The sequence below is a fragment of the Procambarus clarkii genome, chromosome 60 (assembly GCF_040958095.1).
Source record: "Procambarus clarkii isolate CNS0578487 chromosome 60, FALCON_Pclarkii_2.0, whole genome shotgun sequence".
Classification (NCBI taxonomy): Eukaryota; Metazoa; Arthropoda; class Malacostraca; order Decapoda; family Cambaridae; genus Procambarus; species Procambarus clarkii.
The window spans coordinates 15,424,233-15,448,592 of NC_091209.1; the positions used below are offsets into that span (position 1 = coordinate 15,424,233).

At 39.6% G+C, this 24,360-nt stretch overlaps 2 protein-coding genes across 8 annotated transcripts in view; both read right to left on the reverse strand.

Moving 5' to 3' along the window:
- LOC123766787 (TBC1 domain family member 2B) overlaps nucleotides 1–24,360 on the reverse strand; it is a 425,460-nt gene that overhangs the window by 35,783 nt on the left and 365,317 nt on the right. The gene's annotated exons all lie outside the window — the stretch shown is intronic.
- LOC123751104 (CDAN1-interacting nuclease 1) overlaps nucleotides 1–24,360 on the reverse strand; it is a 201,766-nt gene that overhangs the window by 1,559 nt on the left and 175,847 nt on the right. For 4 of the 6 annotated variants that reach the window (XM_069307572.1, XM_069307573.1, XM_069307574.1 and 1 more), the window contains 7 exons: nucleotides 8,256–8,366; nucleotides 6,971–7,081; nucleotides 5,207–5,343; nucleotides 4,588–4,667; nucleotides 2,459–2,508; nucleotides 1,292–1,425; nucleotides 798–903 (listed from right to left, as the gene is read on the reverse strand). In XM_069307572.1, coding sequence (XP_069163673.1) covers nucleotides 798–903; nucleotides 1,292–1,425; nucleotides 2,459–2,508; nucleotides 4,588–4,667; nucleotides 5,207–5,343; nucleotides 6,971–7,081; nucleotides 8,256–8,366 — 729 coding nt within the window. Of the gene's footprint in view, nucleotides 1–797; nucleotides 904–1,291; nucleotides 1,426–2,458; nucleotides 2,509–4,587; nucleotides 4,668–5,206; nucleotides 5,344–6,970; nucleotides 7,082–8,255; nucleotides 8,367–10,839; nucleotides 10,985–12,821; nucleotides 12,963–24,360 lie in introns of those variants that run through there. The other 2 variants (XM_069307575.1, XM_045733205.2) reach the window with 2 other exon arrangements.

Below are 24,360 nucleotides of genomic sequence, written 5' to 3' on the forward strand. Positions count from 1 at the left end.
TTATTATTTTACTTTGTAAGTCATGAAATATTTCAATGATATCACATCAAGAACAGAATTATAACATATATAGAATACTCTTAATTATTTTCACAAGTAAAAAAAAATATTTCCAATGAGGAATTTACACAAGAATTGTGCAGCAAACATAATTTAAAATCCTTAAGGATCCTGGGGCCAGATTCATGAGCAGTTACGCAAGTAACTTACGAACATGTACAGTACATCTTTCCTCAATCTTTGATGGATTTGCTTACATTTATTAAACAGTTTACAAGCATGAAAACCTCCCAATCAACTGTTGTTATTGTTATAAGCGGCCTCCTGGTGCTTCGGAGCTCAGTAACTGTTTAATAATTGTAAACAACACTGCCAAAGACCGAGAAAAGATGTACAGGTTCATAAGTGCTTGCGTAACTGCTTCACGAATCTGGCCCCTGGTCTTAAGATAAGCAGTGTATATAGCCTGGATAATATTGCAAGATATATCAATTAAGAACTTATCCTTCTAACTACTAAACCTTCTGTGTACCAACTGTTCTGTAAATGTGTGCCAACACATTTTGCAAGAAACTAGTCAAAGGGCCAAGTGCTGGAACATGTAGGTCCTTCAGTACTTACATCTTATGTAAATTTGTTCGTCTCACTGACCTTATTTTCTCTACATAAAGTACAACAACATAACTAGATACACAGTACTTAACTACATAAAAGGTATTGACCCTCAAGTAACAACCGAGTGTCTTTCCAAGATCCCTTAATACACCATTACTGGAAAAAGTTAATGATACATTTACCTGTTCCAATAACTCCAAAACTGGTCCTTGAGATAAGTGCGATGGCTCTCCTCATCACCAAAAGATGCCTTACTCTCTATCCAGTTGACCACCTTCCCATCAACAGCTGGTGTACAGAAAAACACAGCACTATGAATTAAAACTATCCACCTATACTATACACAGTAGTTTTATGCGCACTATAAATTGTACAGGTTTCTTTATACTTTAAATAAACAAGTTTTTCAATATTGTTTTCCAATTAATATCTATCATTCTTGACCAGTCACCAAGGCACAAAGCACCTACAGGATAAACAAACACTATCTTAACGTATTATATTATGAACATCCTGCTCTTAGTGACTTGTGAGGCATACATTTTACATATTAATTTTGTCTAACAACTTAAATGTCATGTTCCTGCCTCCTTTACCATTATCATATGCAGTACATAATTGTAAAATACATTTAAAATCATGTTTAAAGTGGAAGTATTAAGACTACATTTCCCACCTATAGGAATGTCCAGTTTGATGTCTGGTGTCTTGTCGTATCCTCTGAGCCGAAGATCGTCTTCATTCTTGTAGCTAATATTTAGTTTTTCAAGTTCTCGCCTCAAAAGAAATTCATATTCATGACCTACGGAACTGCAAAGCAGGAAAAATTGGTCATGAAAAGCAAGGTTTAAAAGGGAAGCATATTCATATAGAGAAAGCTTGCCATTCAAATTAGAAATAAGCAGGTTTTACTAGAATATTAACATGACAATAGTTATGTACCGTGCGATCCCCATTATTCAGATCCCTCTTTTCCAGATTCTCTGTTATCCAGACAGAAATTTCCACTTTTCCACCCCCATTATCCATCAAGTCTTGGCACAATTTGGATGTGGCTGACACTTCATTATCCAATATCACAAATATTTCATTGGTTTTCTACATACACATTGGTGAATTCCTACTAAGATACTCTTACAGGTGTTTTTAGCACAAGTGTCTTTTGAAATAAATAGCAAAGTTAAAAATAATGCAGAAAAATTGTCTCATTCCTTTGTTAAATTATCCAAGTTTTCAGCTATCCAAACGTAACAATTATTTCTGGATACCAATTGATCTGGATAATTGAGGTCACCCTGAATATCATTATTTTTTTATTGAGAAATTTTACAAGTTTATTTATTAATTTTATGAGAGGCTTCTAGACTAAATCAACTATCAATGATAAGGCATTTGAATAGTGGAAGTATCTGTTCAACTTTATCTATCTAAATTGACATTTAGTATTACTGTAGTATCTAAATAGGAGGACGAGTTATTGTGTGCCATCCACATTTTGCAGGAAAGAAGTTGGAAGAAGAGAGCAAGTATACTTGACGAGAAAAATGGTGTCAGAAAATTGACCAACATTCAGTTTGTTCTCGACCATCAACGCATTATAGACAATTATATTTCCTGGTTGGTAGTGTAGTTTGAACCTATGTAGAGAACTGCAACAAATGTTGCTACAAGTTTACAAAAAATCACTTTCAAAACAGAGCGAGTCACACACCTGCAACAAATTTCACGCCAAGACAAGACTTTTGTAGCTAAAGTAGAAGCACTGGACTAACCCAGAAGACAGTAGGACCTTTTCTTAGGGAGCAACTATAATGTGTTTAGACTACATTTATTGAGTACTCACTGCTTTATGCTGTCAGCAAATGGCCCATAAACATCATCATCGAGCAGACACTAACAAAAAATGGAAAAATATTACCATTATTTACAATTATGTCATTTAATTTTAAGGAAGACACCGCCTAAAACAAAAAATTTTAATACATAACAAGTTCACACACCTGCACCAGCATTTATTTCCAGAAATAAATTATTAATTTATTTTCATTATCAAAGTACAGATAGAAAGCAAAGGGAAACTGTGTATGGACTGACCTGGTTTGCTGCATGGGCAATGGAACAGAAGAGATGTGCGTGTTTAGACAAACTAAGCTGCCAGCTTTCCTATTACCTAACCCCTAACTATAGCCATACAGTGTTGGCTGTGTTTTTCCCCATAAGCTGCATTGCCACAGTAAGCTTATAGCCATTTAACAAATAGGAGTGAAAAACAGTCATCGGCTGATTTATGGTAATATGCACCTGCTCAACGGAAAAAAATAAAAATCTCTGCACCTATTGAGCCTTTATAAACAGTCGTGTGCATCACCTCTGCCAACCTCCCTACAGTAAGCCTGCATAAGCCAAGGGGATGATTACAAGAATATTACCATAATTTTGGAGACTTATCAGTGATGAAAATTCCCCTCTTCCTGATAAGTAGTACTGTATACATATTGCTGAAGAATTATATCTAGAGCAGTGGAAGCAGTATGCATATTGAGGAAAGGGGAAAATGTGAACTTCAAGTGTTGGAAGCAAGGCCAAGGGGCATCAGTATAGTTTGGATAATGAAGAATGGCCAAGACACTTAAATTAATACAGTACCATGGTGAATTTAAATTAACACATTTGATGCCCAATATTGCACATTCCATCATAAAACCAAAATACGAAATACTGTATCTGGGATGACACAAACTGTCTATAATTTAAAAAATTTAAAAAATTCTATTTATTGTCCAAAAACTATAGTACTTTTTTTTTAAATGAGTGCCAACTTCTTCCCATTCTCTGTATACCCCACGTGGCATCCTGACCCCCGCTGTGTGGGCGCCCACCCACGCTGGAGGCTCACCGTTCTCGTGACCTCGCTCGTGACAGCCGCGACCTCCCCTCGAGTCTAAAAGTTTCCCCATTCTGGTTATTTTATTTCAGGTATTTGTTATTACCGGCTTTATAAACACTGTAAATTGACTTCCAGATGGATACTGATCTAGAACAGAGCCAATCCATGACGAAAGCATCGAAAGAAACTACAGTATGTAGGAGGGGAAAGTTAGAATTTTCATCGAAAGTATAGAAAAGCGAGACTTACATGTTCTTATATGCAAATATCCCTTTACAGCATTCTATTGTGAACAATTTAATACCAAATTGAACGATGTAGCACGAAAATTGAGGTCAGAAAGCTAAAAAGAGTATAAACATTTGTGGGTGGTAGAGAGTTCAAGCACACTGCTCAGGCTATCTTGAGGTGCGCGGCAGTTCGCCCGCCGGGGCAACAAATGTGTTAAGCATGAAAACATATACAAGGAGAGTCAGCTGATGGAGCTTCAACATCTCAGCTTAACTTGACTACCTTATTTTGTTTAGTCAGCAACATTTGCCAAGATTTTCAATGGTTACGGAGAAGAGGAGGTCATTCGTGCAAGGCCCAGGATAGAGCAGGACATGCCTAGGGGAGCAACCAAGGGGCTAAGCTAAGAAATCATTACTACTTACGAGTAAAGCTGAAAATATCACTGAAATACTAAAATGCCATTACAAAAATTTGCAATCCCAAAAATATTACATACATATACAGTAATACAGTACAGTATATACATAAAGGCATTTAAAACTTTGGAATTTTATTTTATTTAAGTAACTAAACTACTGGCCCAAAATATGAATGTTATAAATTTTACTAAAAATATCAGTGCAGTTCTGTACCACAATATTTCAACAAAAGTCAAAATTGGAGAATTGACATAAAATAGTGGATGCTGCTGAATTTCAAAACACTGCACCACTATTTTGCAAGTAAATAAAAATAAACTATTATTAAATTTAACATAATACACGTATTATGCATAATACATGAATTGAGTCAATTCACGTAGCATGAATTGGCTCAATCCACATGTGAAAAATAAAATTTTAAACACTCACCAAATATACTTCAATGCTGAGGTCTCTGTCCTCTATCTTTGTTGTATCTCTCAGTAAACGATTTACTTGCGATTTGCTCACTGAAAAATTAGATTTTTAGGGATTATGAAAAGCCTGTTTCTGGTAGAGCCATTGGGGAACACCAATGGCAAAATCTACTTTCAATAGACCAAGATTATGAACATTTAGGAAGGACGACATTCTGGCACATTATTTAACAAGATTTGATTATACTTGGTGTCTTAGGAAATATATCTTCATGAAAATTTGAAACTATTAAATTGGATTTTCCTTATTTAATGATCAAACCAGAATACAAAATTTAATTAACATGCAACGAACATTTAAAAGTCTAAATACAAATATTTGCTCTTACAGGATTGTAAAAAATAAAGTTTGGAATTCAAGACACAGATTTTAAAATAAAATTGTATTTAATTTATTTCAGAGAAAAGTATGCAGGCCTCTCTACAAGCTTTCAGTATTATGTTGCCGCTATCAGGGAGAGTTGCTGCGGTCCTTCTCTGTAACAGTCAGCTTATCCGAGAACAGTTTGTCTATACTCAACTGCTATAAACAAATAATAAATTAATATAAAGACTTGCAAAAGTATCATTACCTGAAATGTCAGGGCAGTTGGCATGAAGGTACTGCTCTAGGATCAGCTTGGCTAACATAGAAGACGAGTAATCCATTGCTACAGCCATCTTCACCAAGATACCAGGAGGATCACCAGCCTCAACACATGATACATAACTGAAAAAGTAACAAATATTATGATAAGTCACTTCTCTGGCCAGTCACCAGTTTCTGGAAATTGGCATTGAAAAGAATCCTAGACCGTCTCCACTAGTGCATGAACGAAACCTAAAAAAAAAAAAAATGTAAGGAACAAAAATACTAAAATTGAAACAGTAAAGGTATCCAAAAGAAGGCTGTTAAAATAAATATTAAGAAGTTAATTTGTCTACGCTTCAGATGACTGTTCTTATGAAAATTATACACGTAAATTTTTTTATCTTCAAATGCAAAGGGATCATATAATTTTTTTATCTTTTACTTCACAAGCAGATTTACAGTTTTTAAGCCATTGGGTAACATGGGTTAGACATCTAAAAAGTTGCATTATAAGTAGTGTATAGTATCTGGAAACTGGTACAAAATCAGCCACCATTGCATGATAGCCCTACACAGTATAAGCACTCCTGGGTGTTCAAACTTCATTATTATTCTGGGGTATTTATTGACCTCAGAACAAAATATTACAAAATAATAGCATTGAATGTAATGAAATGCCAATTTCTGGGCGAGCCTCGGTGGCTCCCTGAAGCTACCATTTCCAATGTAGGTGTAGTCACGGAGCTCTACGGCCTACTGGAAACTAAGAGCCAGAACCTGGCCCCCCTTACAAAGGCGCAGGGAGCTGTGATAGTTATATTAATTTATTTATTTATGCCACCACCATGGAAGGCACCCAGAAAGACAAAGTCAAAACAAACCACAGCTGGCTGCCTCCAAAACCTGCAGCCCTGAAAACAGCCACAGAACTCCCAAAGGTAAACAATGAAAAGGTTAAGCTAGTACCCAGTCATTTGAACCAGGGGCCAGGTTCTGGCTGCTTTCTTCCTGGTACGACGTAGAACTCCACAACTGATGGCACCTACATCGGAAATGGTAGCTTCAGGGAATCACAAGGGTCTCCGCCAAAAATTACTCAAGTCGCTTACGTAATTTAATTTAGATGTATACTCACATTCCCCTATCTTTTGAATCTGAATTAATTTGTCATTGTGATGCATGCTGCTGAAGACAATAACACTTTTCTTTTGCTTGGTGGAGGGATTGTTTGGAATGTTTAAAACACCCAAGGGTACTATTGTAAGGTTGATATAGGATCTTAATGCTCAGTGATTCTCAAGAAATGAGCCTTCAAAGTTTGGGATATCTGGCGCCTGTCTCAGATACTCCTGGATGCTAATCTCCAGACACTCATGTGGTCAAACATTGGGGAACCAAGTATGAAAACTAGGGATGCCAAATACAGTACTGTAGTATGAAAACAATGGATGGTACACAGCTGCACCCAGATGAGGCCATAGACCTCATCGACCTTTATATGGTCTTTAAAGATCCGACCATAAACCTTTATAGACCATATAAAGGGCTACAAAATTAATAGTGTATTTCCTTACAAACGAGTAATTCGTATCAGTTAGCACCAGAGTATCAGGACAGCTCTTAACAATGCTGAACACGAAGGACTAAGGTAAAAATCGTATACTGTAAAACAAATTTTGATTGCATGTAAAATAATTTGAATTGAAATAAAGGTGGTTGCCAGAGAAACATTTTCTAATCATAACAGCATACACAGTAGACTTACTTGCGGTATATTTCACTGGCTCTTTCTGGAACATTAATGCGATGGAAATTTTTTTTTACTTTTCGTTGCATATCCTGGGCCCAAATGCTGCCTAAAGTTTTTGCTTTAATTCTGCAAGAAGAAATAATTTTGTAAAGTAGTTTTATTTACAGTTTGTTATGCACCCTGTAGCCATCCTGTGAGCAGCAGCGGAAAAAGTTACAGAGGCACATAATTCCTGAACCCCAAAATTTGTTTAGCTAACTAAGTTAGATAATTTAACAAAAATAAATCAACAGTATTTTCAGTTTACCAAACTATCATTTTCATGGCCCAAAGAGGCCCAAACATGAAGAGTGAAAGCTTATTAGTTGAGGCAATTATATGGAATTTAATTTGCCTATCATGCACTACCACATTCATCCAGTGGGCAGCAATGGAAAAGTTTGTCACTTGTATGTACTACCTACAGTGATCAAATGGGCTAACTGGGCAAAATTTCTGGTACTGAAGCAAGAAATAAGATATACCATCTTCTTTTAAATAAATCGGTTGGTTTCAGATTCTTCCAGTGCATCTGATTCTCCAATGAAACCCATTTTTTTTTTTTTTTTTTTTTGGGGGGGGGGGGGGGGGCAAGATTTTGCTGCAATTATTGTTTCATAAATGCAAAATATGCATACATGTCTATGTAGCATTACATTTTGACACCAAAATCCCAGGGAAAAGTAACTTTTATTATAAATAATATAAGTTTTGTTGAATTCACTTTACATTTACTGGGACTACAAATCTGACACTTAAACTGTTGCCTCACACACTAATCATAATCTTTCCATTGTGTCTGACCTCTAGTGGTTCTTGTTCTTGCTTGAACGGACAACTTGGGACTGAACCACAAATTCCAGCCCACACGTTCTTCCATCTTTTTGCCATTTACTGACAATTTCTTTTTTCTTACAGCAAATAATAAATGACTAGGTCTACCCATCAATAAATTTTCTACAATGAACCAATTGCCTTAAAATATGGGCACCAGGAATAAGCAAAACTTGTGGATGAGTACTTAACAGCTCATATGTAATATGAGCTTTCAAGTACAGTGTACTGTACATTTATACATTAAACTTACACTAGATATCTAGAGAATGTTGGCAATATTACTGTTCATTTTTGTTTTCATGTGATTTGCAGTGTCTGGCTGCATGCAACTAGAAAAATGTGTCTCCTCATTCCCTAACAAGACATACCCAGTGAAAAAACAGTTTAGCCCAATATCTGACCTGATGCTAGAGAGAGTACTTACCCAGGAAACCTTTGAACAAGAGCTGCTACTACATTTCCCTTGGGCTTGGTGTTGATGAATTGTATTACTTCTTCATACTGTTGAAACTTCATTTTAAGGTTTGGATATAATCTGAAAAAGATTTTAATTTTCCATATAAAATAATTCATTGTGTTGGAGGGCAGTCATTGTATACAGTACAGTATTTATATGTTTGGCTTATGTCGAGGTTTCTCCCCCTAACTCCTGGGTACCTGTTTGCTGCTAGGTGAACAGGGGATAAGATGATAGGGAACATGCCCAACCATTTCGGTCCCACCTAGGAGTCGAACCCGGAATTCTCAACTGTGAGCGAGAACAAACCTGACTGTACTACCGGGACCCAAATGTATGATAATTAATTTTTATACACTTTACATGGTAAATTCCAAGAAACTATGTAACTACAGAGACAATATATTTATGTTTATATTACAGTTTATTTTCTGTAATTATTTATGGAAAAGCAACTATAATATAGAAGGGCAACAACATTATGAAGTGCATACAACCACCGAGGCAAATATGTAAAATGTTTGATACACGAAATACTGTACCAAATAAACATGTATATTTAACTTTTTGGAGCTCATGCACTCTCAGAAGATTAGACTAGTTAAGTGTAGGTTATGGTTATAGTAAGTTAGGCAAGAGTTAGAATAAGTTAGGTTTATTTGTTTTAGGTGTGATTTTAGAAGGCTGTGGCCAACTGACTCACCATCATTTTGCTCTCTTATGCAACAGAAAGTAAGATTTTCTACACAGTATCTACATCACACAGTGATGGATGCAGCAATTAGAATTAGTGACTTGGTAAATAAACTACATTAGGGTACCGATCGGCCGAGTGGACAGCACACTGGACTTGTGATCTTGCGGTCCCGGGTTCGATCCCGGGCGCCGACGAGAAACAATGGGCAGAGTTTATTTCACCCTATGCCCCCATTACCTAGCAGTAAAATAGGTACCTGGGTGTTAGTCAGCTGTCACGAGCTGCTTGCTGGGGGTGAAGGCCAGGTCGAGGACCGGGCCGTGGGGACACTAAAGCCCCAAAATCATCAAGATAACCTCAAGATACATAACCAACAATAACATTAAGGACATGGGTGAAAGCCTTTCAATGAAATTTGTGACAACATTTTCGAAGATCATTCTTTAAAATCAACAAGCTGCCCAGCATAACTAGCAAAATGGTTACCTCCGTAGGCCAAGACAAGCTCAGTAAGACAACTAAACTTAGACAATATACTGTATACTGCCCTACAAAATTTAAGAATTAAAGGTACAGTTACAGTACAGCACAGAATCAAAGTATCTGGCCACTAAGAGAAAGTTATTACAAATATTGCATAATAGGAAAATACACTATGGTATATTGATCTAATGACATCAGAATCTATTATGAAGATGTAACTACAATATTTGGAGGCCTAACGGCCGAGTGGACAGCGCTTGGGGTTTGTAGACCTAAGGGTCCGGGTTCGATCCCCAGCAGAGACAGAAACAAATGGGCAGAGTTTCTTTCACCCCGATGCCCCTGTTCACTCAGCAGTAAATAGGTACCTGGGAGTTAGACAGCTGCGACGGGCTGCTTCCTGGAGATGTGTGTGTGAGAAAATTAGGATTAACGATCTGCTCGAAACTCGAAGCATGCTATTAGTGGCTGTACAAGAATGTAAGAACTCTCGTAAATATAAATAAATCCAAAAATAAATAAAAAATATATTACCCAAACTATATCAATGACCAGAATTATGTCAAGGTCCATGTTTTTAGTCAACTAGTTACATCACCTATGTTGAGAACTCAAGACGTCCTCTTCAACTTTGCATGCCCAATTAAATATGTTAAATTTTTCTGCCGTAATTCAAGTTATGAAAATGTAAACATCCTCCTTCACACTTCTTTAAAAGTGCAGCTTGCGTGAAGGTTCTCTCCTCTCACGTCCGAAATGGCCATATTCCAATGGATCCAAGTCACAGTACATAAGACGCCAATAGATTTTGAAACCTAACATAACTCATCCCAACCTAATCTAACCTAACCTAACCTAACCCAATACTTCCTAACACTAACAATGCATCCTAGCATAATAAGGGTCCCTGTAGTAGAGTCGGGTTCGTTCTATCCACAATTGAGAATTTCGGGTTCGAATCCCGGGCGGGACAGAAATGGTTGGGTGCATTTCCTGTCACCTAATGCATCTGTTAACCTTGCAGCAAGTAGGTACTCAGGAGTGAGTCAGCTTGTTGTGGGGTTGCATGCTGGGGTCTGTAACTCGATATAAGGCTAATGTGCATAAATATAAACTGTCTCCCAACACAATGAATTATTATGCATTAACAGTATATACAGTTTTTTACAAAATAAATGACGAGCTTCGTCGAATAGTCTCGTGCTCGAAACGACTATGTACCCCGTCGTTATTAAATTAAATTTAAAATTTTGCCCCGAGGGACGAGTTTATTGGGCAGCGCCACTCATCCTGTAAGTGGACACCCCGCTATAGCATGTACAACTCCCTCAATAGAACGAAATCCCAAGGCTTGAATGTTGTTGATATTACCAGTTGATGTAGGAGTGATGACGGAAATGGACGTAATTTAGTTATTTGTTATTGTTGTGGGATTAGGGGCAGCAACAGCACAGACCGCGCGCCAGCTGGTCGTTACTGATGTGTAACCGACGTTACATTTTCTATGTTTTTTTTTTTTTTTTTTTTTTTTTTTCGGGCAAGTCCTTAATCCTATGGTCCCTGGAATACGATCCCCTGCCGCGAAGAATCGTTTTTTCATCCAAGTACACATTTTACTGTTGCGTTAAACAGAGGCTACAGTTATTTAGATTCAGGTTTGAGTAGCAACATTTGCAAATTTGCCGATGATACGAAAATCGGTAGGGAAATTAATTCGGAGGAGGACTCACTATCACTTCAAGTTGATCTAGATAGGGTTTTGAAATGGTCAAAGGATTGGCAGATGCAGTTTAATGCTGATAAATGTAAAGTTCTGAGGTTAGGTAATGATGATAGAGTTACAAGATACGAGCTAGATGGTGTTGTGATTGCGAAGTCGGATAGCGAAAGGGATCTGGGAGTTATGATTAGTAAGAATTTAAAACAAAAGGATCAATGCATAAATGTTCGTAATAAGGCAAATCGGACACTTGGATTTATTAATCGCAGCGTTAGTAACAAGACACCTGGTGTGGTTCTCAAGCTATATCTTGCTCTAGTTAGGCCCCATTTAGATTATGCAGTTCAGTTTTGGTCGCCATATTATAGAATGGATATAAATTCACTTGAACGTGTCCAGCGTAGGATGACTAAGTTAATTCCCCAAATTAGAAATCTTTCATATGAAGAAAGATTAACAAAGCTTAAGTTGCATTCACTGGAAAGGCGAAGAGTTAGGGGTGACATGATAGAGGTTTACAAGTGGATGAATGGACATAACCGGGGGGATATTAATAGGGTATTAAAAGTATCAACACAGGACAGAACACGAAACAATGGATATAAATTGGATAAGTTTAGATTTAGGAAAGACTTGGGTAAATACTGGTTCAGTAACAGGGTTGTTGATTTGTGGAACCAATTGCCGCGTAACATTGTGGAGGTGGGGTCCCTCGATTGTTTCAAGCACGGGTTGGACAAGTATATGAGTGGGATTGGGTGGTTATAGAATAGGAGCTGCCTCGTATGGGCCAATAGGCCTTCTGCAGTTACCTTTGTTCTTATGTTCTTATGTTCTTATGTTCTTAAGGAATTGCGCCAGTAAATCCTCCCCGGCCAGGATACGAACCCATGACATAGCGCTCGCGGAACGCCAGGCAAGTGTCTTACCACTACACCACGGAGACTGTAAACTAATGTTGACTCTGCCGGTGGTCTAGATTTTAATACTAATTATTATTATAAAATTAGTAATAATAATTATAATGATAATATAATAATAATTTGTTCACGAGAAATAACAATGGGTTGGTGAGATTATTGATATATACAAGAGTTTTTGCATTCTTGTAATGCCACTAGTACGCGTAGCGTTTCGGGCAAGTCCTTAATACTAATTATCCTGAAATAAGGCTATGCGTACTAGTGGCTTTAGGTATTGTATGTACTATCTCTATCTTTAAATCCAACATTATGTATGTAACTCAATGGATGTACCTTTAGCTGAATAAAAAATCTAAATCAAAATCTAATTTTCCCTGGAATATCTATGTCCTCGGCTCACAACAGTGGGACCCGGGTTCAGTCCCCATGAGGGACAGAAACGTCATGTACGTTTCCTTTCATCTGATGCAACTGTTCACCTAGAAGTAGATAGATACCAGGGAGTCAGGCACTGTTGTCGGTTGCAGCCTGGGGAAGGTCAATAGCTGGACTACAGGAACATACAAAGATGCAGCCTACAGGCTTCCTGTCCCCGACAAGTACAATCGGGATCGTTCTGAACTCATAATTTGAAATTGTGGATTCGAATTCCGGCCGGTACCGAAATGACTGGGCGCATTTCCTATCGCCTAATGCGTCTGTTCACCTACCTTAAATAAGTACCCAGGAGTTAGTCAGCTTGTTGTGGGGTTGCGTCCTGGGAAAGGTCAATAATTCGACTTTGGTGGAACCTTGATATAAGCCTAACATGATACATATTAGGCACATCATCAATTTTGCAGATGACACTAAGATCTGTGGTATAGTGGGAGGGGAAGTAAAAGGTCGAGGCCACTAGTATTAGTAGCCTCGACTAATACTACCTTATACTACCTTCACTAGTATTAGTGACCCTCAGGTAAATTCAGGTGAATACACTGGCTGCCTGTCTCCCGACAAAAATTAATATTATACATTAATTATACAGTATATGAATCTGATCGTTTGTAAAATATTAATTTTGGTGTAGTTACTCATAAATACATTAAAGAAAACGTTAACCGAAGTTTTTTTTATGAATAACTTGTGAATATTCCAACAGTAACCTGTGTAAACAAGAGGTAGGCCATACTCTCCAACACTATATCTGTGACTGCCCTGTTATCAGTTCAGACCAAATGGTATGAAGTACTTTGAGCTCTGTAATTACTTCATACACTTAGGAATATTGGAAGATATTCTTGTACAGTACCCAGATTTTGCTAGTGGAGGCTAATAGATCAGCCTTATATTCTCTTCTGATTCCACGTATGACTGGCTCTCCTGTGAGGTGGGGATGTTGGATGAGATTGTAGCTGTTTCTTTTTATATCTACACTGTGTAATCTTTCATACATATTAGTGTAGCGGCACATTGCTGTATTCACCTAGTTGTGTTTGCGGGGGTTGAGCTTTGCTCTTTCGGCCCGCCTCTCAACTGTCAATCAACTGTTTACTATTTTTTTTCTCCAACACACACACACACACACACCAGGAAGCAGTCCGTGACAGCTGACTAACTCCCAGATACCTATTTACTGCTAGGTAACAGGGGCATTCAGGGTGAAAGAAACTTTGCCAATTTGTTTCTGCCTGGAGCGGGAATCGAACCCGCGCCACAGAATTACGAGTCCTGCGCGCTATCCACCAGGCTACCAGGCCCATTGCTGTGTATACCTAAGCTTGTTAATAAAAAACTCAAATGTTTGAGTTAAAAACCAATCTTAGAAACAATATATAATTCCCATTGTTAGGGACAGGAATCGTGTACTAAGGCTTATCGAGGTCCTCCTACGTCAGCTTCTGACCTTCCTTAGAGTGCAACCCACAACAGCTGCCTTTACCTAACTCCTGGGTACCTATTTAATGCTAGGTGAACACAAGCCTTAAGTTTTTTTCTTTCTTTTTGCAGGGATATTCCTGCGCAAGCCTTAATTTCCTTAAGCGCAAGCCTTTCTTTCCTTTCCAAAAATTTCCTTAAGTGAAAGGAAATGTACTCAATTATTTCTGACCGCCGGGGAATTGAACCCGGAATCCTGGGTTGAGTCACGAACGCAGACCACTATACTATAGGATACTGAATTAGCATACAGGTACATCAGTTTACATTTGTTCTATTAAAACTGTACACGGACACTGTTGCCTGTGAGGCAGAACTCAGCCTCTGTGGTGACCAGGCAGACGCAGGAAGACCAGACAGGCAGCAGACATGTATACCAGTGTATAATGACATGGTCATACATGTATAATGACCTCCAAGGTTATCTAAAGACGGGAGACATCTCCCGTCACGCAGGGTGCAGTCGCACCTCCATAGATCTCCAGTATCAGCTCTTGATACTGGTAATGGCTCAAAAGGGCCACCACTTACGGGCTATTCATGCCCGTGTGCCACCTTTTGGGTGGCTTAATCTTCATAAATCTTCACTCGGTTATCTAAAGTGTCATTTAGGACTGAGAAAGACAACGATGTTCGAGAACTATCTTCAGTGGAATTTAGACATTATCCAGAAAATGGCTACTCGATTTTAACCCCAGCAAATGCAAAGTACCGAGACTGGGAACGGTAAGATAATAAAAGAAAGAGCAACACACAATGTTGAGGGCGATGCAACGCAGCAGCGACAAAGGACCCGGACTCAGGTAAAGACGAAACATTGAACCTTGTTCTAGAGAAACATATAAACAATGTAGCATCGCGGGACGCCTACCGAACAACAATTCAGCCTTCACAAACCTGGATGAAGCGTTCACAACACTGTATATACAGCACGTACGTGAGACTATTACAAGAGTAAGCGGCTCTAGCGTGACGTTCGTCCAAGACAAACACAGCTGTACCAAATACAGACGACTGCTGCAATGCTGGTCCTGGACTTAAGGGGAATGAACTATATATAAATACTGAAAGAACTCCATCTTACAACGCTGGAAAAGGGAGAGGTGACGTGGTTACGATATACAAAATCTACAGGAAGACCGATAGTGTAGAAAATAGCGATATTCTGAATGGGAAAGTGGACATGATGGAAACTAGAAGCTATATATGGGTCAAAGGGAAGGGTGGCTGAGAATAGGCTTAACTAAACATGACTTTTTGCCCGAGGGAGCTTTATCAAATCTACCCGACAGAATCTAACCTTTGATGAAGGGGATGTGAGAACACAGTGTGATAGTAGGTAGACTAGAAGATAACTTTGTGAGCAGTGTCAGAAATCTTTTGATACAGTACCCTATAGAAGACTGTTGTACAGGTTGGAAAAACAAGGAGTAAGTGAAATTGAAATAAGTTTATTGAGGTAAAATACACACAAAGGGATGAGGTAGCTCAAGCTATTCTCACCTCGTTCAGTACATCGTGTTAATACATACATAGACACATATTACGAGCAATAAACGTATTACCTAACATTCTGAGAGATAAACATATGCATTTCCTAAGGAGTAAGTGGTAAGGTACTCCAATGAATACAGGAGTACCTAACAACCGGTTGTGCCGGAACAACCGTAGACATCTTCAAGAGAAAACTAGATCATTTTCTCCAAGGAGTGCCGGACCAACCGGACTGTGGTGGGTATGTGGGCCTGCGGGCCGCTCCAAGCAACAGCCTGGTGGACCAAACTCTCACAAGTCAAGTCTGGCCTCGGGCCGGGCTTGGGGATTAAAACTCCCAGAACCCCATCAAGCAGGTGGAGGCTGACTCCATACACAGTTTCAAGTGTAGATATGATAGAGCCCAGTAGGCTCAGGAACCTGTACACCAATTGACTGACAGCTGAGAGGCGGGACCAAAAAGCCAGAGCTCAACCCCCCACAAGCACAACTAGGTGAGTACAACTAGGTGAATACAATGTCAGGCGATGATACGATATGAGTTGATGGGATTTGAAGTGAATGTTTTAGAAGATCAAAAGGTGGGGTCCAGAAGCTGAAACTCAACCCTGCAAACTGAAATAGATGAGACCACGCACGCTCGTACATTACATACATGGGTCTCGTAGTACAGTTGGCTTCGTTCTCGATTCACATTTGGGGATCCCGGGTTCGATTCCCGGTCAGGATAGAAATGGTTGGGCACGTTGCCTTTCACCTAATGCTTCTGTTCACCTAGCAGTAAATAGGTACCCGAGAGTTAGGCAAGTATTGTGGCGTTACATCTTGGGGAGGGTCAGTAGTTTTCCCCCTCGGGGGGGAGGATTGATACAAGCCTAAAGTATATATTGTTTATATAGTATTGTTTACCTCTATAACCTTTCTATCACTGCTCTCTGAACGGTTATAAGATTCATGATAAACTCAATTATACACTGCTGCCACCCATACACCGGGTCCAGGGACCAAGAGTGGAACACAGGAATACAAAACAATGCAGAAGGCCTATAATGGCCTACTTGAGGCCGCTCCTAATAATATCCACCCAAACCCATTCATATATATGTCTAACCTACGCTTGAAACACTCCAGTGATTCCACGTCAATTATGTTACCCAGCAATTTGTTCCATAAAACTATAACCCTCATTTCCAAACCAGTATTTACTCGGGTCTTTCCTCAAATCTATAAACACATCAAATTTACATTAAATTGTTTCACGCTCTATTTTGCACGATATGTTTAAAACTTTATTTACATTGTCAAGTTTGGTCGCAAGACTCGTCCACATCATCCCAGCACGTCGAAGGAATGTAAGGAGCTCAATGTAAGCTCACTGTAAAGGGAATGTAAGCTCAACCCTGAACGAGCAACCAACAAATGGAATGTCCTGATAGAAGCAGTAGAAACATCCTCCATCCCCAACTTTAACTTACACCAGCAGGGCTGGTGTAAGTGGGTGGTAATGACCTAGACCTCACTAGGCTAGGCAAGGCAAGTCAGCCAACCCGTCCTCACACTAGGCTGTTTAAAGTAGCGGCCGCCCTTCCCTCAGATGCATTCATAAATGTTAACATACTGTGTATTAAAAATTTAATTTGTTCTCATATATGAATTAATATTATTATTCAAAAATATTCTATGTATAGTTAGGCGTAGGTTAGGTTAGGTGTTTAGGTTCTGTTGATGATTATTTGTATTTGAAGTACGTGGGTCAAATTGAAATTGAAATGTTTATTCAGGTAAAAGTACAAAAATAGAATGTTTATTCAGGTAAAAGTACAAACATAGAAGATGAGTTACAAACATAATGTTGGATTTATAGATAGAGCCAGTACATACAATACCTAAAGCCACTAATACACACAGCGTTTCGGGCAAGGTGTGGGGGAAAAAACTTAGACTAAAACTTAATACTAATTGAGATTAAAGTATAAATTGTGTCGAAAGAAAGGAATAAAACAAGGGGGAGACGCGGCATAGATCAGGAATTATACAAGTTGGTCAAGCATTGGTTAGTGAAGCAATTATAGCAACCCGTCCTCGACTCAAGTCCATTACATCCAGCGGTCGACCCCACAGACGCATTCCTAAATTTTTACATGCTGTTCATTCAAAACGGGAATTTTCTCAAATATAAATTAATATTATAATATATTAGCATATTGTATATATATATAGATATAGGTTAGGTGTTTAGGTTCTGTTGGCGATTATTTGTATATGTAGTACGTGGATGAAGCATTTACAGCGTTGTGGTTCGAACAAAATTCGTCAGTGAAGCACTTGTTCCGGAAGTGTTCGGACGTTATCAGTTGTGAGTCGTGTGTAAACCGTTTGTCATTCACAAACAGGAGGTTTGGCGGCTGGATTAACAAGCTTGGATCTTTGTATATGAGGACGGGCTGAGTCATCAGCTAAAGGTGGGAAGTACAGTAATGAACAATGTATGTTAAAGTATAATCAAAGAGCATATATGAGTACCATATGTTCTAAAGTAGGAAATGTATACGTTTATCTCTCAGAATGTTTGGTAATATGTTTATTACTTGTAATGTGTGTATATGTATATATTAACACGATGTACTGAACGGGGTGAGAATAGCTTGAGCTACCTCATCCCTTTGTGTGTATTTTACCTCAATAAACTTATTTCAATTTCAATTTCAATATGTTCTAATGTTATAACGTATGATGTTATTCCAGAATGAATTGCTTTTTCCTACGAGACAATTCACACCACCATGAGAGGATTGTATCATAGATAATTAATTGTGGTAATTATTCCCCTGCATAAGAAAAAAATATGTATGAGATAAGAGAGCTGAAGCCAACATATGATTGTATAATTAGAAAATTACCTACAGAAAACACTTTACATTAATTTTGTGATGGGTCAGTAGCTAGGGATGGGAAGGCAGGATGTGGAGTCTTGGTTGGGGAGTACATTGACATCGGCACTGTAGAGATACTGTTATTGGACGCCGCTTAACTGACAATGTCTCTTCAACGCAGGCTGAACTCCAAGGTGTATTATCAGGATTACAGGAAGTAGTCAAATGTAGTAAAAATGCCTGCTTCTTTATTGACAGTAGAGGAGCGTTAGAGTCTTTAAATAGCAGACGGCCAGTATACCAGAATATTGTGATTGAGAATGTTAAGACATTTGACAAAAACGGGTATAAAGTAAGATTCATGTGGATCCCTTCACATGTGGGAATACTGTTGAATGAGGTAGTTGACGAGATAGCGAAGAGAGCCTCGGAAAAAACTTGTCGATGTTGTATGTCAGAAAACTTCGAAAAATTCAAACAAAAATCAAGATGATCCAAGAGGATGAAGCAAAAGTTAAGAGAGCAGTAATGGTGGACAGCAGTAACACACTTAAGCATTATGCAATCTTTAACACAAATTCTTCCTTCACTTATGGTAGAGGAAAGTCTACATGGAAGGATTCAGTTGACATGAGATTAAGATTAGGATACAAATATATCTGGCAATACAGTGTTGATGTCAGTGAAAAAGATAAGGAGTGTAAATTATGTAGTATGCCACACGCTCACACTTTAGTTCATTATGTATTAGTGTGTCAACTTATTGATAACTATAGAAATAAGGAAATAAGTAGTGTAGCACATCAAATTGTTGGGATGTGTGATAATGACATGACAGACACAATACTTAAGAGCTACAAGCACTTTTCCCTAAGAGTACAACACTTATATGCTGTGTTTACTATATTAACCTGCAGTGTTAAATGTGATTCTTGTACTGTGACTTTGTGGATTTGTTCACTAACTTTGTGCGAAACTCTCACAAGTCAAGCCTGGCCTCGGGCCGGGCTTGGGGAGTAGAAGAACTCCCAGAACCCCATCAACCAGGTAACCAGGTAAGCCCCTTGAGGGACTTGAAGTAGAGGAGGGTAGAAATAGCCTAAGCTACTCTATCCCTTTGAGATGTATTTTATTGTCTTAATTAACGTACTTCACCGTGCACTAGAGTCATGAGCTCAACACGTGGGCACGCTTGACTTCACAGCCTCGTAACATTATGTCACGTGGACCACAAGATGGCAGCACGGTCCTAAATGATAGTGGGACGAGGAAAAGAGCGGCTTCCTTTACACAACCAATTCTTAGAACCGCGCTTGTTTCGTAAGCATGGAGCGGTACGGGGAGGGGAAATTAACACTTACGCGTGTGGAGCGTAAGGGCGAGGTTCTCACGGTCTGGGCACCGACGGGGTATGTACCCCATGCCCAGGGTGAGAAGTTTAGGCGCCGTGTGAGAATGGTTCTGTGTTGCGCGAGCAGCACACCGATACACCGTCATAGGGCATGATCCTTCCTTCCTCCCCCCCCCTCTCTCCCTCCCTCCCTCTCTCTATCTCTCTCTCCCTCTCTCTCCCCCTCTCCCTCCCTCTCTCTCCCCCTCTCCCTCTCTCTCCCCCCCCCTCTCTCTCTCTCTCTCCCTCTCTCTCTCTCTCTGGGTGACACAGGTGAGGGCATGTGAGGTCGGCGCCAGCACGGAGCCCCGGAGTGGACCAGCCTCGCCCCTGCCTCTGCACTCTCCCTCTAATTACCTGGGTATGACCACTACCCTACAAGGCCACCAGTATGCCCAGGGCGGACGGCTGTCACACACACACACAGACGGACGGAGCCAGACTGACAGACAGAAAGAGACAGAGCCAGACAGACAGAGACAGATAGACAGATATACAGACAGATGGTAAAAGAAAATGAGGATGTTGACAGCTATATGACAGTCAGTGAGCTAACACCAGCACTTACCGAGATAATAGGTCACACACACACACACACACACACACACACACACACACACACACACACACACACACACACACACACACACACACACACACACACACACACACACAGACACACACACACACACAGACACACACACACACACACACACACACACACACACACACACACACACACACACACACACACACACACACACACACACACACACACACACACACATGTACACTGGGATGTTCAACCTTGTCTTAACTTCCCCACTAAGGAGAGAGTACGGAGAGCCACCTAAGAGAGCACCTCCCAGGTGACCAGCACCACCAGCGGGTGTTCCAGGCTGGCATGAAGAACAATAAGAGGGGCCTCGTAGCCTGGTGGATAGCGCGCAGGACTCGTAATTCTGTGGCGCGGGTTCGATTCCCGCACGTGGCAGAAACAAATGGGCAAAGTTTCTTTCACCCTGAATGCCCCTGTTACCTAGCAGTAAATAGGTACCTGGGAGTTAGTCAGCTGTCACGGGCTGCTTCCTTGGGGTGGAGGCCTGGTCGAGGACCGGGCCGCGGGGACACTAAAGCCCCGAAATCATCTCAAGATAACCTCAAGAATAACCCCGGCGCACACATCACATTACCCGAAACATACGCTCTTTAAAGACAGTTGGCTACCACCTTAAGATTGCTAGAAGACTGTCTGCGATGCAGTAATACACTGAGAACACCAACAAAATGTAGCATATCTGAGACCAAACTGAAGTTCACGCTAGCATATTCTATTCATCTATCTTGTTACTATGCAGAATGAGCCACATATTAACGCGCGAAGTAATGAAGTCAACTTTTGGACGGCGAGGCAAGATGGCGGTGTCTGGAGGCGCGCTCAGCGGGGCCGTCAAAGGTACCCAAAGCTACCTAAAGCTCCCCTAGCATTATTTATTTATTTATTTATTTATTTATTTATTTATTTATTTATTTATTTATTTATTTATTTATTTATTTATATACATACAAGAAGGTACATTGGGATTGTGAGGATACATAGCATAGTACAGTAATTACATTCTTGTAAAGCCACTAGTACGCGCAGCGTTTCGGGCAGGTCCTTAATCTAAGAAACTTATAAGTAGGTAAATACTTGCAAAATTTATAAAAATGATAACAGTTACATAGCATGAAAAAAATTAATGAGAAAAATTGTAGGTATATTAAAGCACATAGGTAGCTCAGAATGATTGCAATGACAGCTTGAATGGTAGTTTATTAACAAAACTTAGCAGTCTTTTTTCATTACGTTAATAATGAAGAACTATGATATATTTACTCACTATAATGTTGGTGCTCAATGTTGAACATGACAAAAAGCATAATTTTACTCTGAAATAATATTTTTTATAACGAATTTGGGTCGAATTACCCAAAGCCACAACATTGTCGCCTGGATCGTCGACTTCCTGCGGCGGTCCCTGCTGCTTAGTTTCGTCTAATTTCGTTATAAAATTATAATATCTCAAAGTAAAAACATGTTTTTGTCATGTTCAACATTAGCACCAACATTATAGTGAGTAAATATATCATAGTTTTTCATTATTTACGTAATGCTACGAAGTTTTGGGTGACTTTGGGTAGCTTTGCGTAACTAGATAAAGCGCGGAGCGTCTCTCCTATAGACATCAATAATATCCTCCCAACATATCCTTCACACATACAATACACAACGGAAAGTATCCGTATAAAATATACACAGCCACACTCCGCGGGTTCACCACACTGTAAAGCATTTCCTGAGTAAAATATACATGTGTATAGAGTTTCTTGTTTGGGTGTATACATCAGCTGTGAATGTTGTGGCTGATGTTGTTGTTGTTGTTGTGGCGGGAACTGTGTGTGTGTTGAGCTGAGGTGATCTGAGTGGTGAGTGTGTGAGGTGGTCTGAGTGGTGAGTGTGTGAGGTGATCTGAGTGGTGAGTGTGTGAGGTGATCTGAGTGGTGAGTGTGTGAGGTGATCTGACACTCACCAGAGGGAGGCAACAGGTGTGTGAGTTAAGGAGGAGTTATATATATATACATATATATATATATATATATATATATATATATATACATATATATATATATATATATATATATATATATATATATATATATATATGTATATATATATATATATATATATATATAATCAGTCATTGAACCCGCAGTCCTTGACGAAAAGTTTAACGACCTAAAGAGGATGGAAGAGAGAATAAAGGACTTGGACTCCCACGATGCCCTCTACCTTCTCACAAAGTGCCTCACCTTACCCAGGCTAACGTACAGCCCTGGCAACTCGCCTCAGTCATGTCGCTCTCCACATTGGAGTTGCCCTTCGCCTTGCCGCCCCCATCCTCACCGAACATAGGTGCATCTGCGGAACTGCGATGGCAGACCAATATGGTCGTCATGGTCTGGTATGTCGTAAATCACAGGGTAAGACTGCAAGACATGAAGAAGTCAACGACATCATCAAGAGGAGCCTCGCCACGGCCCGCTGCCCAGCACAAAGAGAACCACATCAATACAGACTCAACGAACCTCAGAAGTCCAGATGGGGTCACCTTGCTTTCTTGGAAGGATGGTAAGCAAGTGGTGTGGGACTACACGTGCGCTGCCACACTGGCCAGTACCTACTTCCAACACAGTGCAAGCGAAGGGGAGGCGGCGCTGCTTCTTTCAAGGAAATGCAGAAAATCATCAAATACAGAGGTCTGGCACACTGCTACAGCTTTGAGCCGATCGGTTCGGAGACCCTCGGTTCGTGGGGAAAATGAGCATTGAAGTTCCTGAAGAAATTAGGTGAGAAATTGATCGGCGTTACAAAAGACCAGGGGCCAGATTCACGAAAGCACTTACGCAAGCACTTACGAACCTATACATCTTTTCTCAATCTTTGGCGGCTTTGTTTCCAATTATTAAACAGTTAATGAGCTCCGAAACACCAGGAGACTGTTTATAACAATACCAACAGTTGAATAGAAAGTTTTTATGCTTGTAAACTGTTTAATAAATGTAACCAACGCCATCAAAGATTGAGGAAAGATGTACACGTACGTAAGTGCTTGCGTAAGTGCTTTCGTGAATCTGGCCCCTGAGAGCGAAAAGCTTTGTGTTCCAGCGCCTCAGTGTCGCGATATAAAGGGAAAAATGACTGCTGCATCTTGGCCAAGAGTCCAAATTCAGAGGAATTCGAAGAGATGTTTGACTTGCAACAATGATCAAATCTGTCCGTGACACTTATTAATGTATCCCGTTGGTGTGTTTTTCAATTGATCTGTAATGGTTGTATTGTATATATGTTAATGCCACATTTTGTAACTATATATACATACACATTATGTATATATTTGGTGTGGAGTCGGGCATAAGGCCAGCCGACCTCTGGAGAGTAATTAAGGTAGCCAGGAGAACTTACTGAGCCAAAGAACAAGTCTCCCCTAAGCCCGTAATCACAGTTTAGGAACAAGGTCAACCCGCAGTGTACACAATACACTGAGATACTGCTACACTTCTCTGTTTATTTACCCAGACTGAAGACTTGTGTATAGTCAAGATTACCCAATGTGGGGAAGAGGGAGGGAAAAGTGCAGTGAGGGGAAGTATGGGAGAGACAAGGGGGGAAAGTGGGGGAGAGAGGTGTTGACTGTAGGAGAGAGAGAGATAGTAGTCAGGGCTTAACCCAACTGCTCGTCTACTGAGTCGGGGGTTCGAGGCACAAAGTACCGTGAATGGAGGTTTTAACCTCTCATGACCTGGTATGTTGAGGTTGGTATACATATATATATATATATATATATATATATATATATATATATATATATATATATATATATATATATATATATATATATATATGTATATATATATATATATATATATATATGTCGTACCTAGTAGCCAGAATGCACTTCTCGGCCTACTATGCAAGGCCCGATTTGCCTAATAAGCCAAGTTTTCCTGAATTAATATATTTTCTCTAATTTT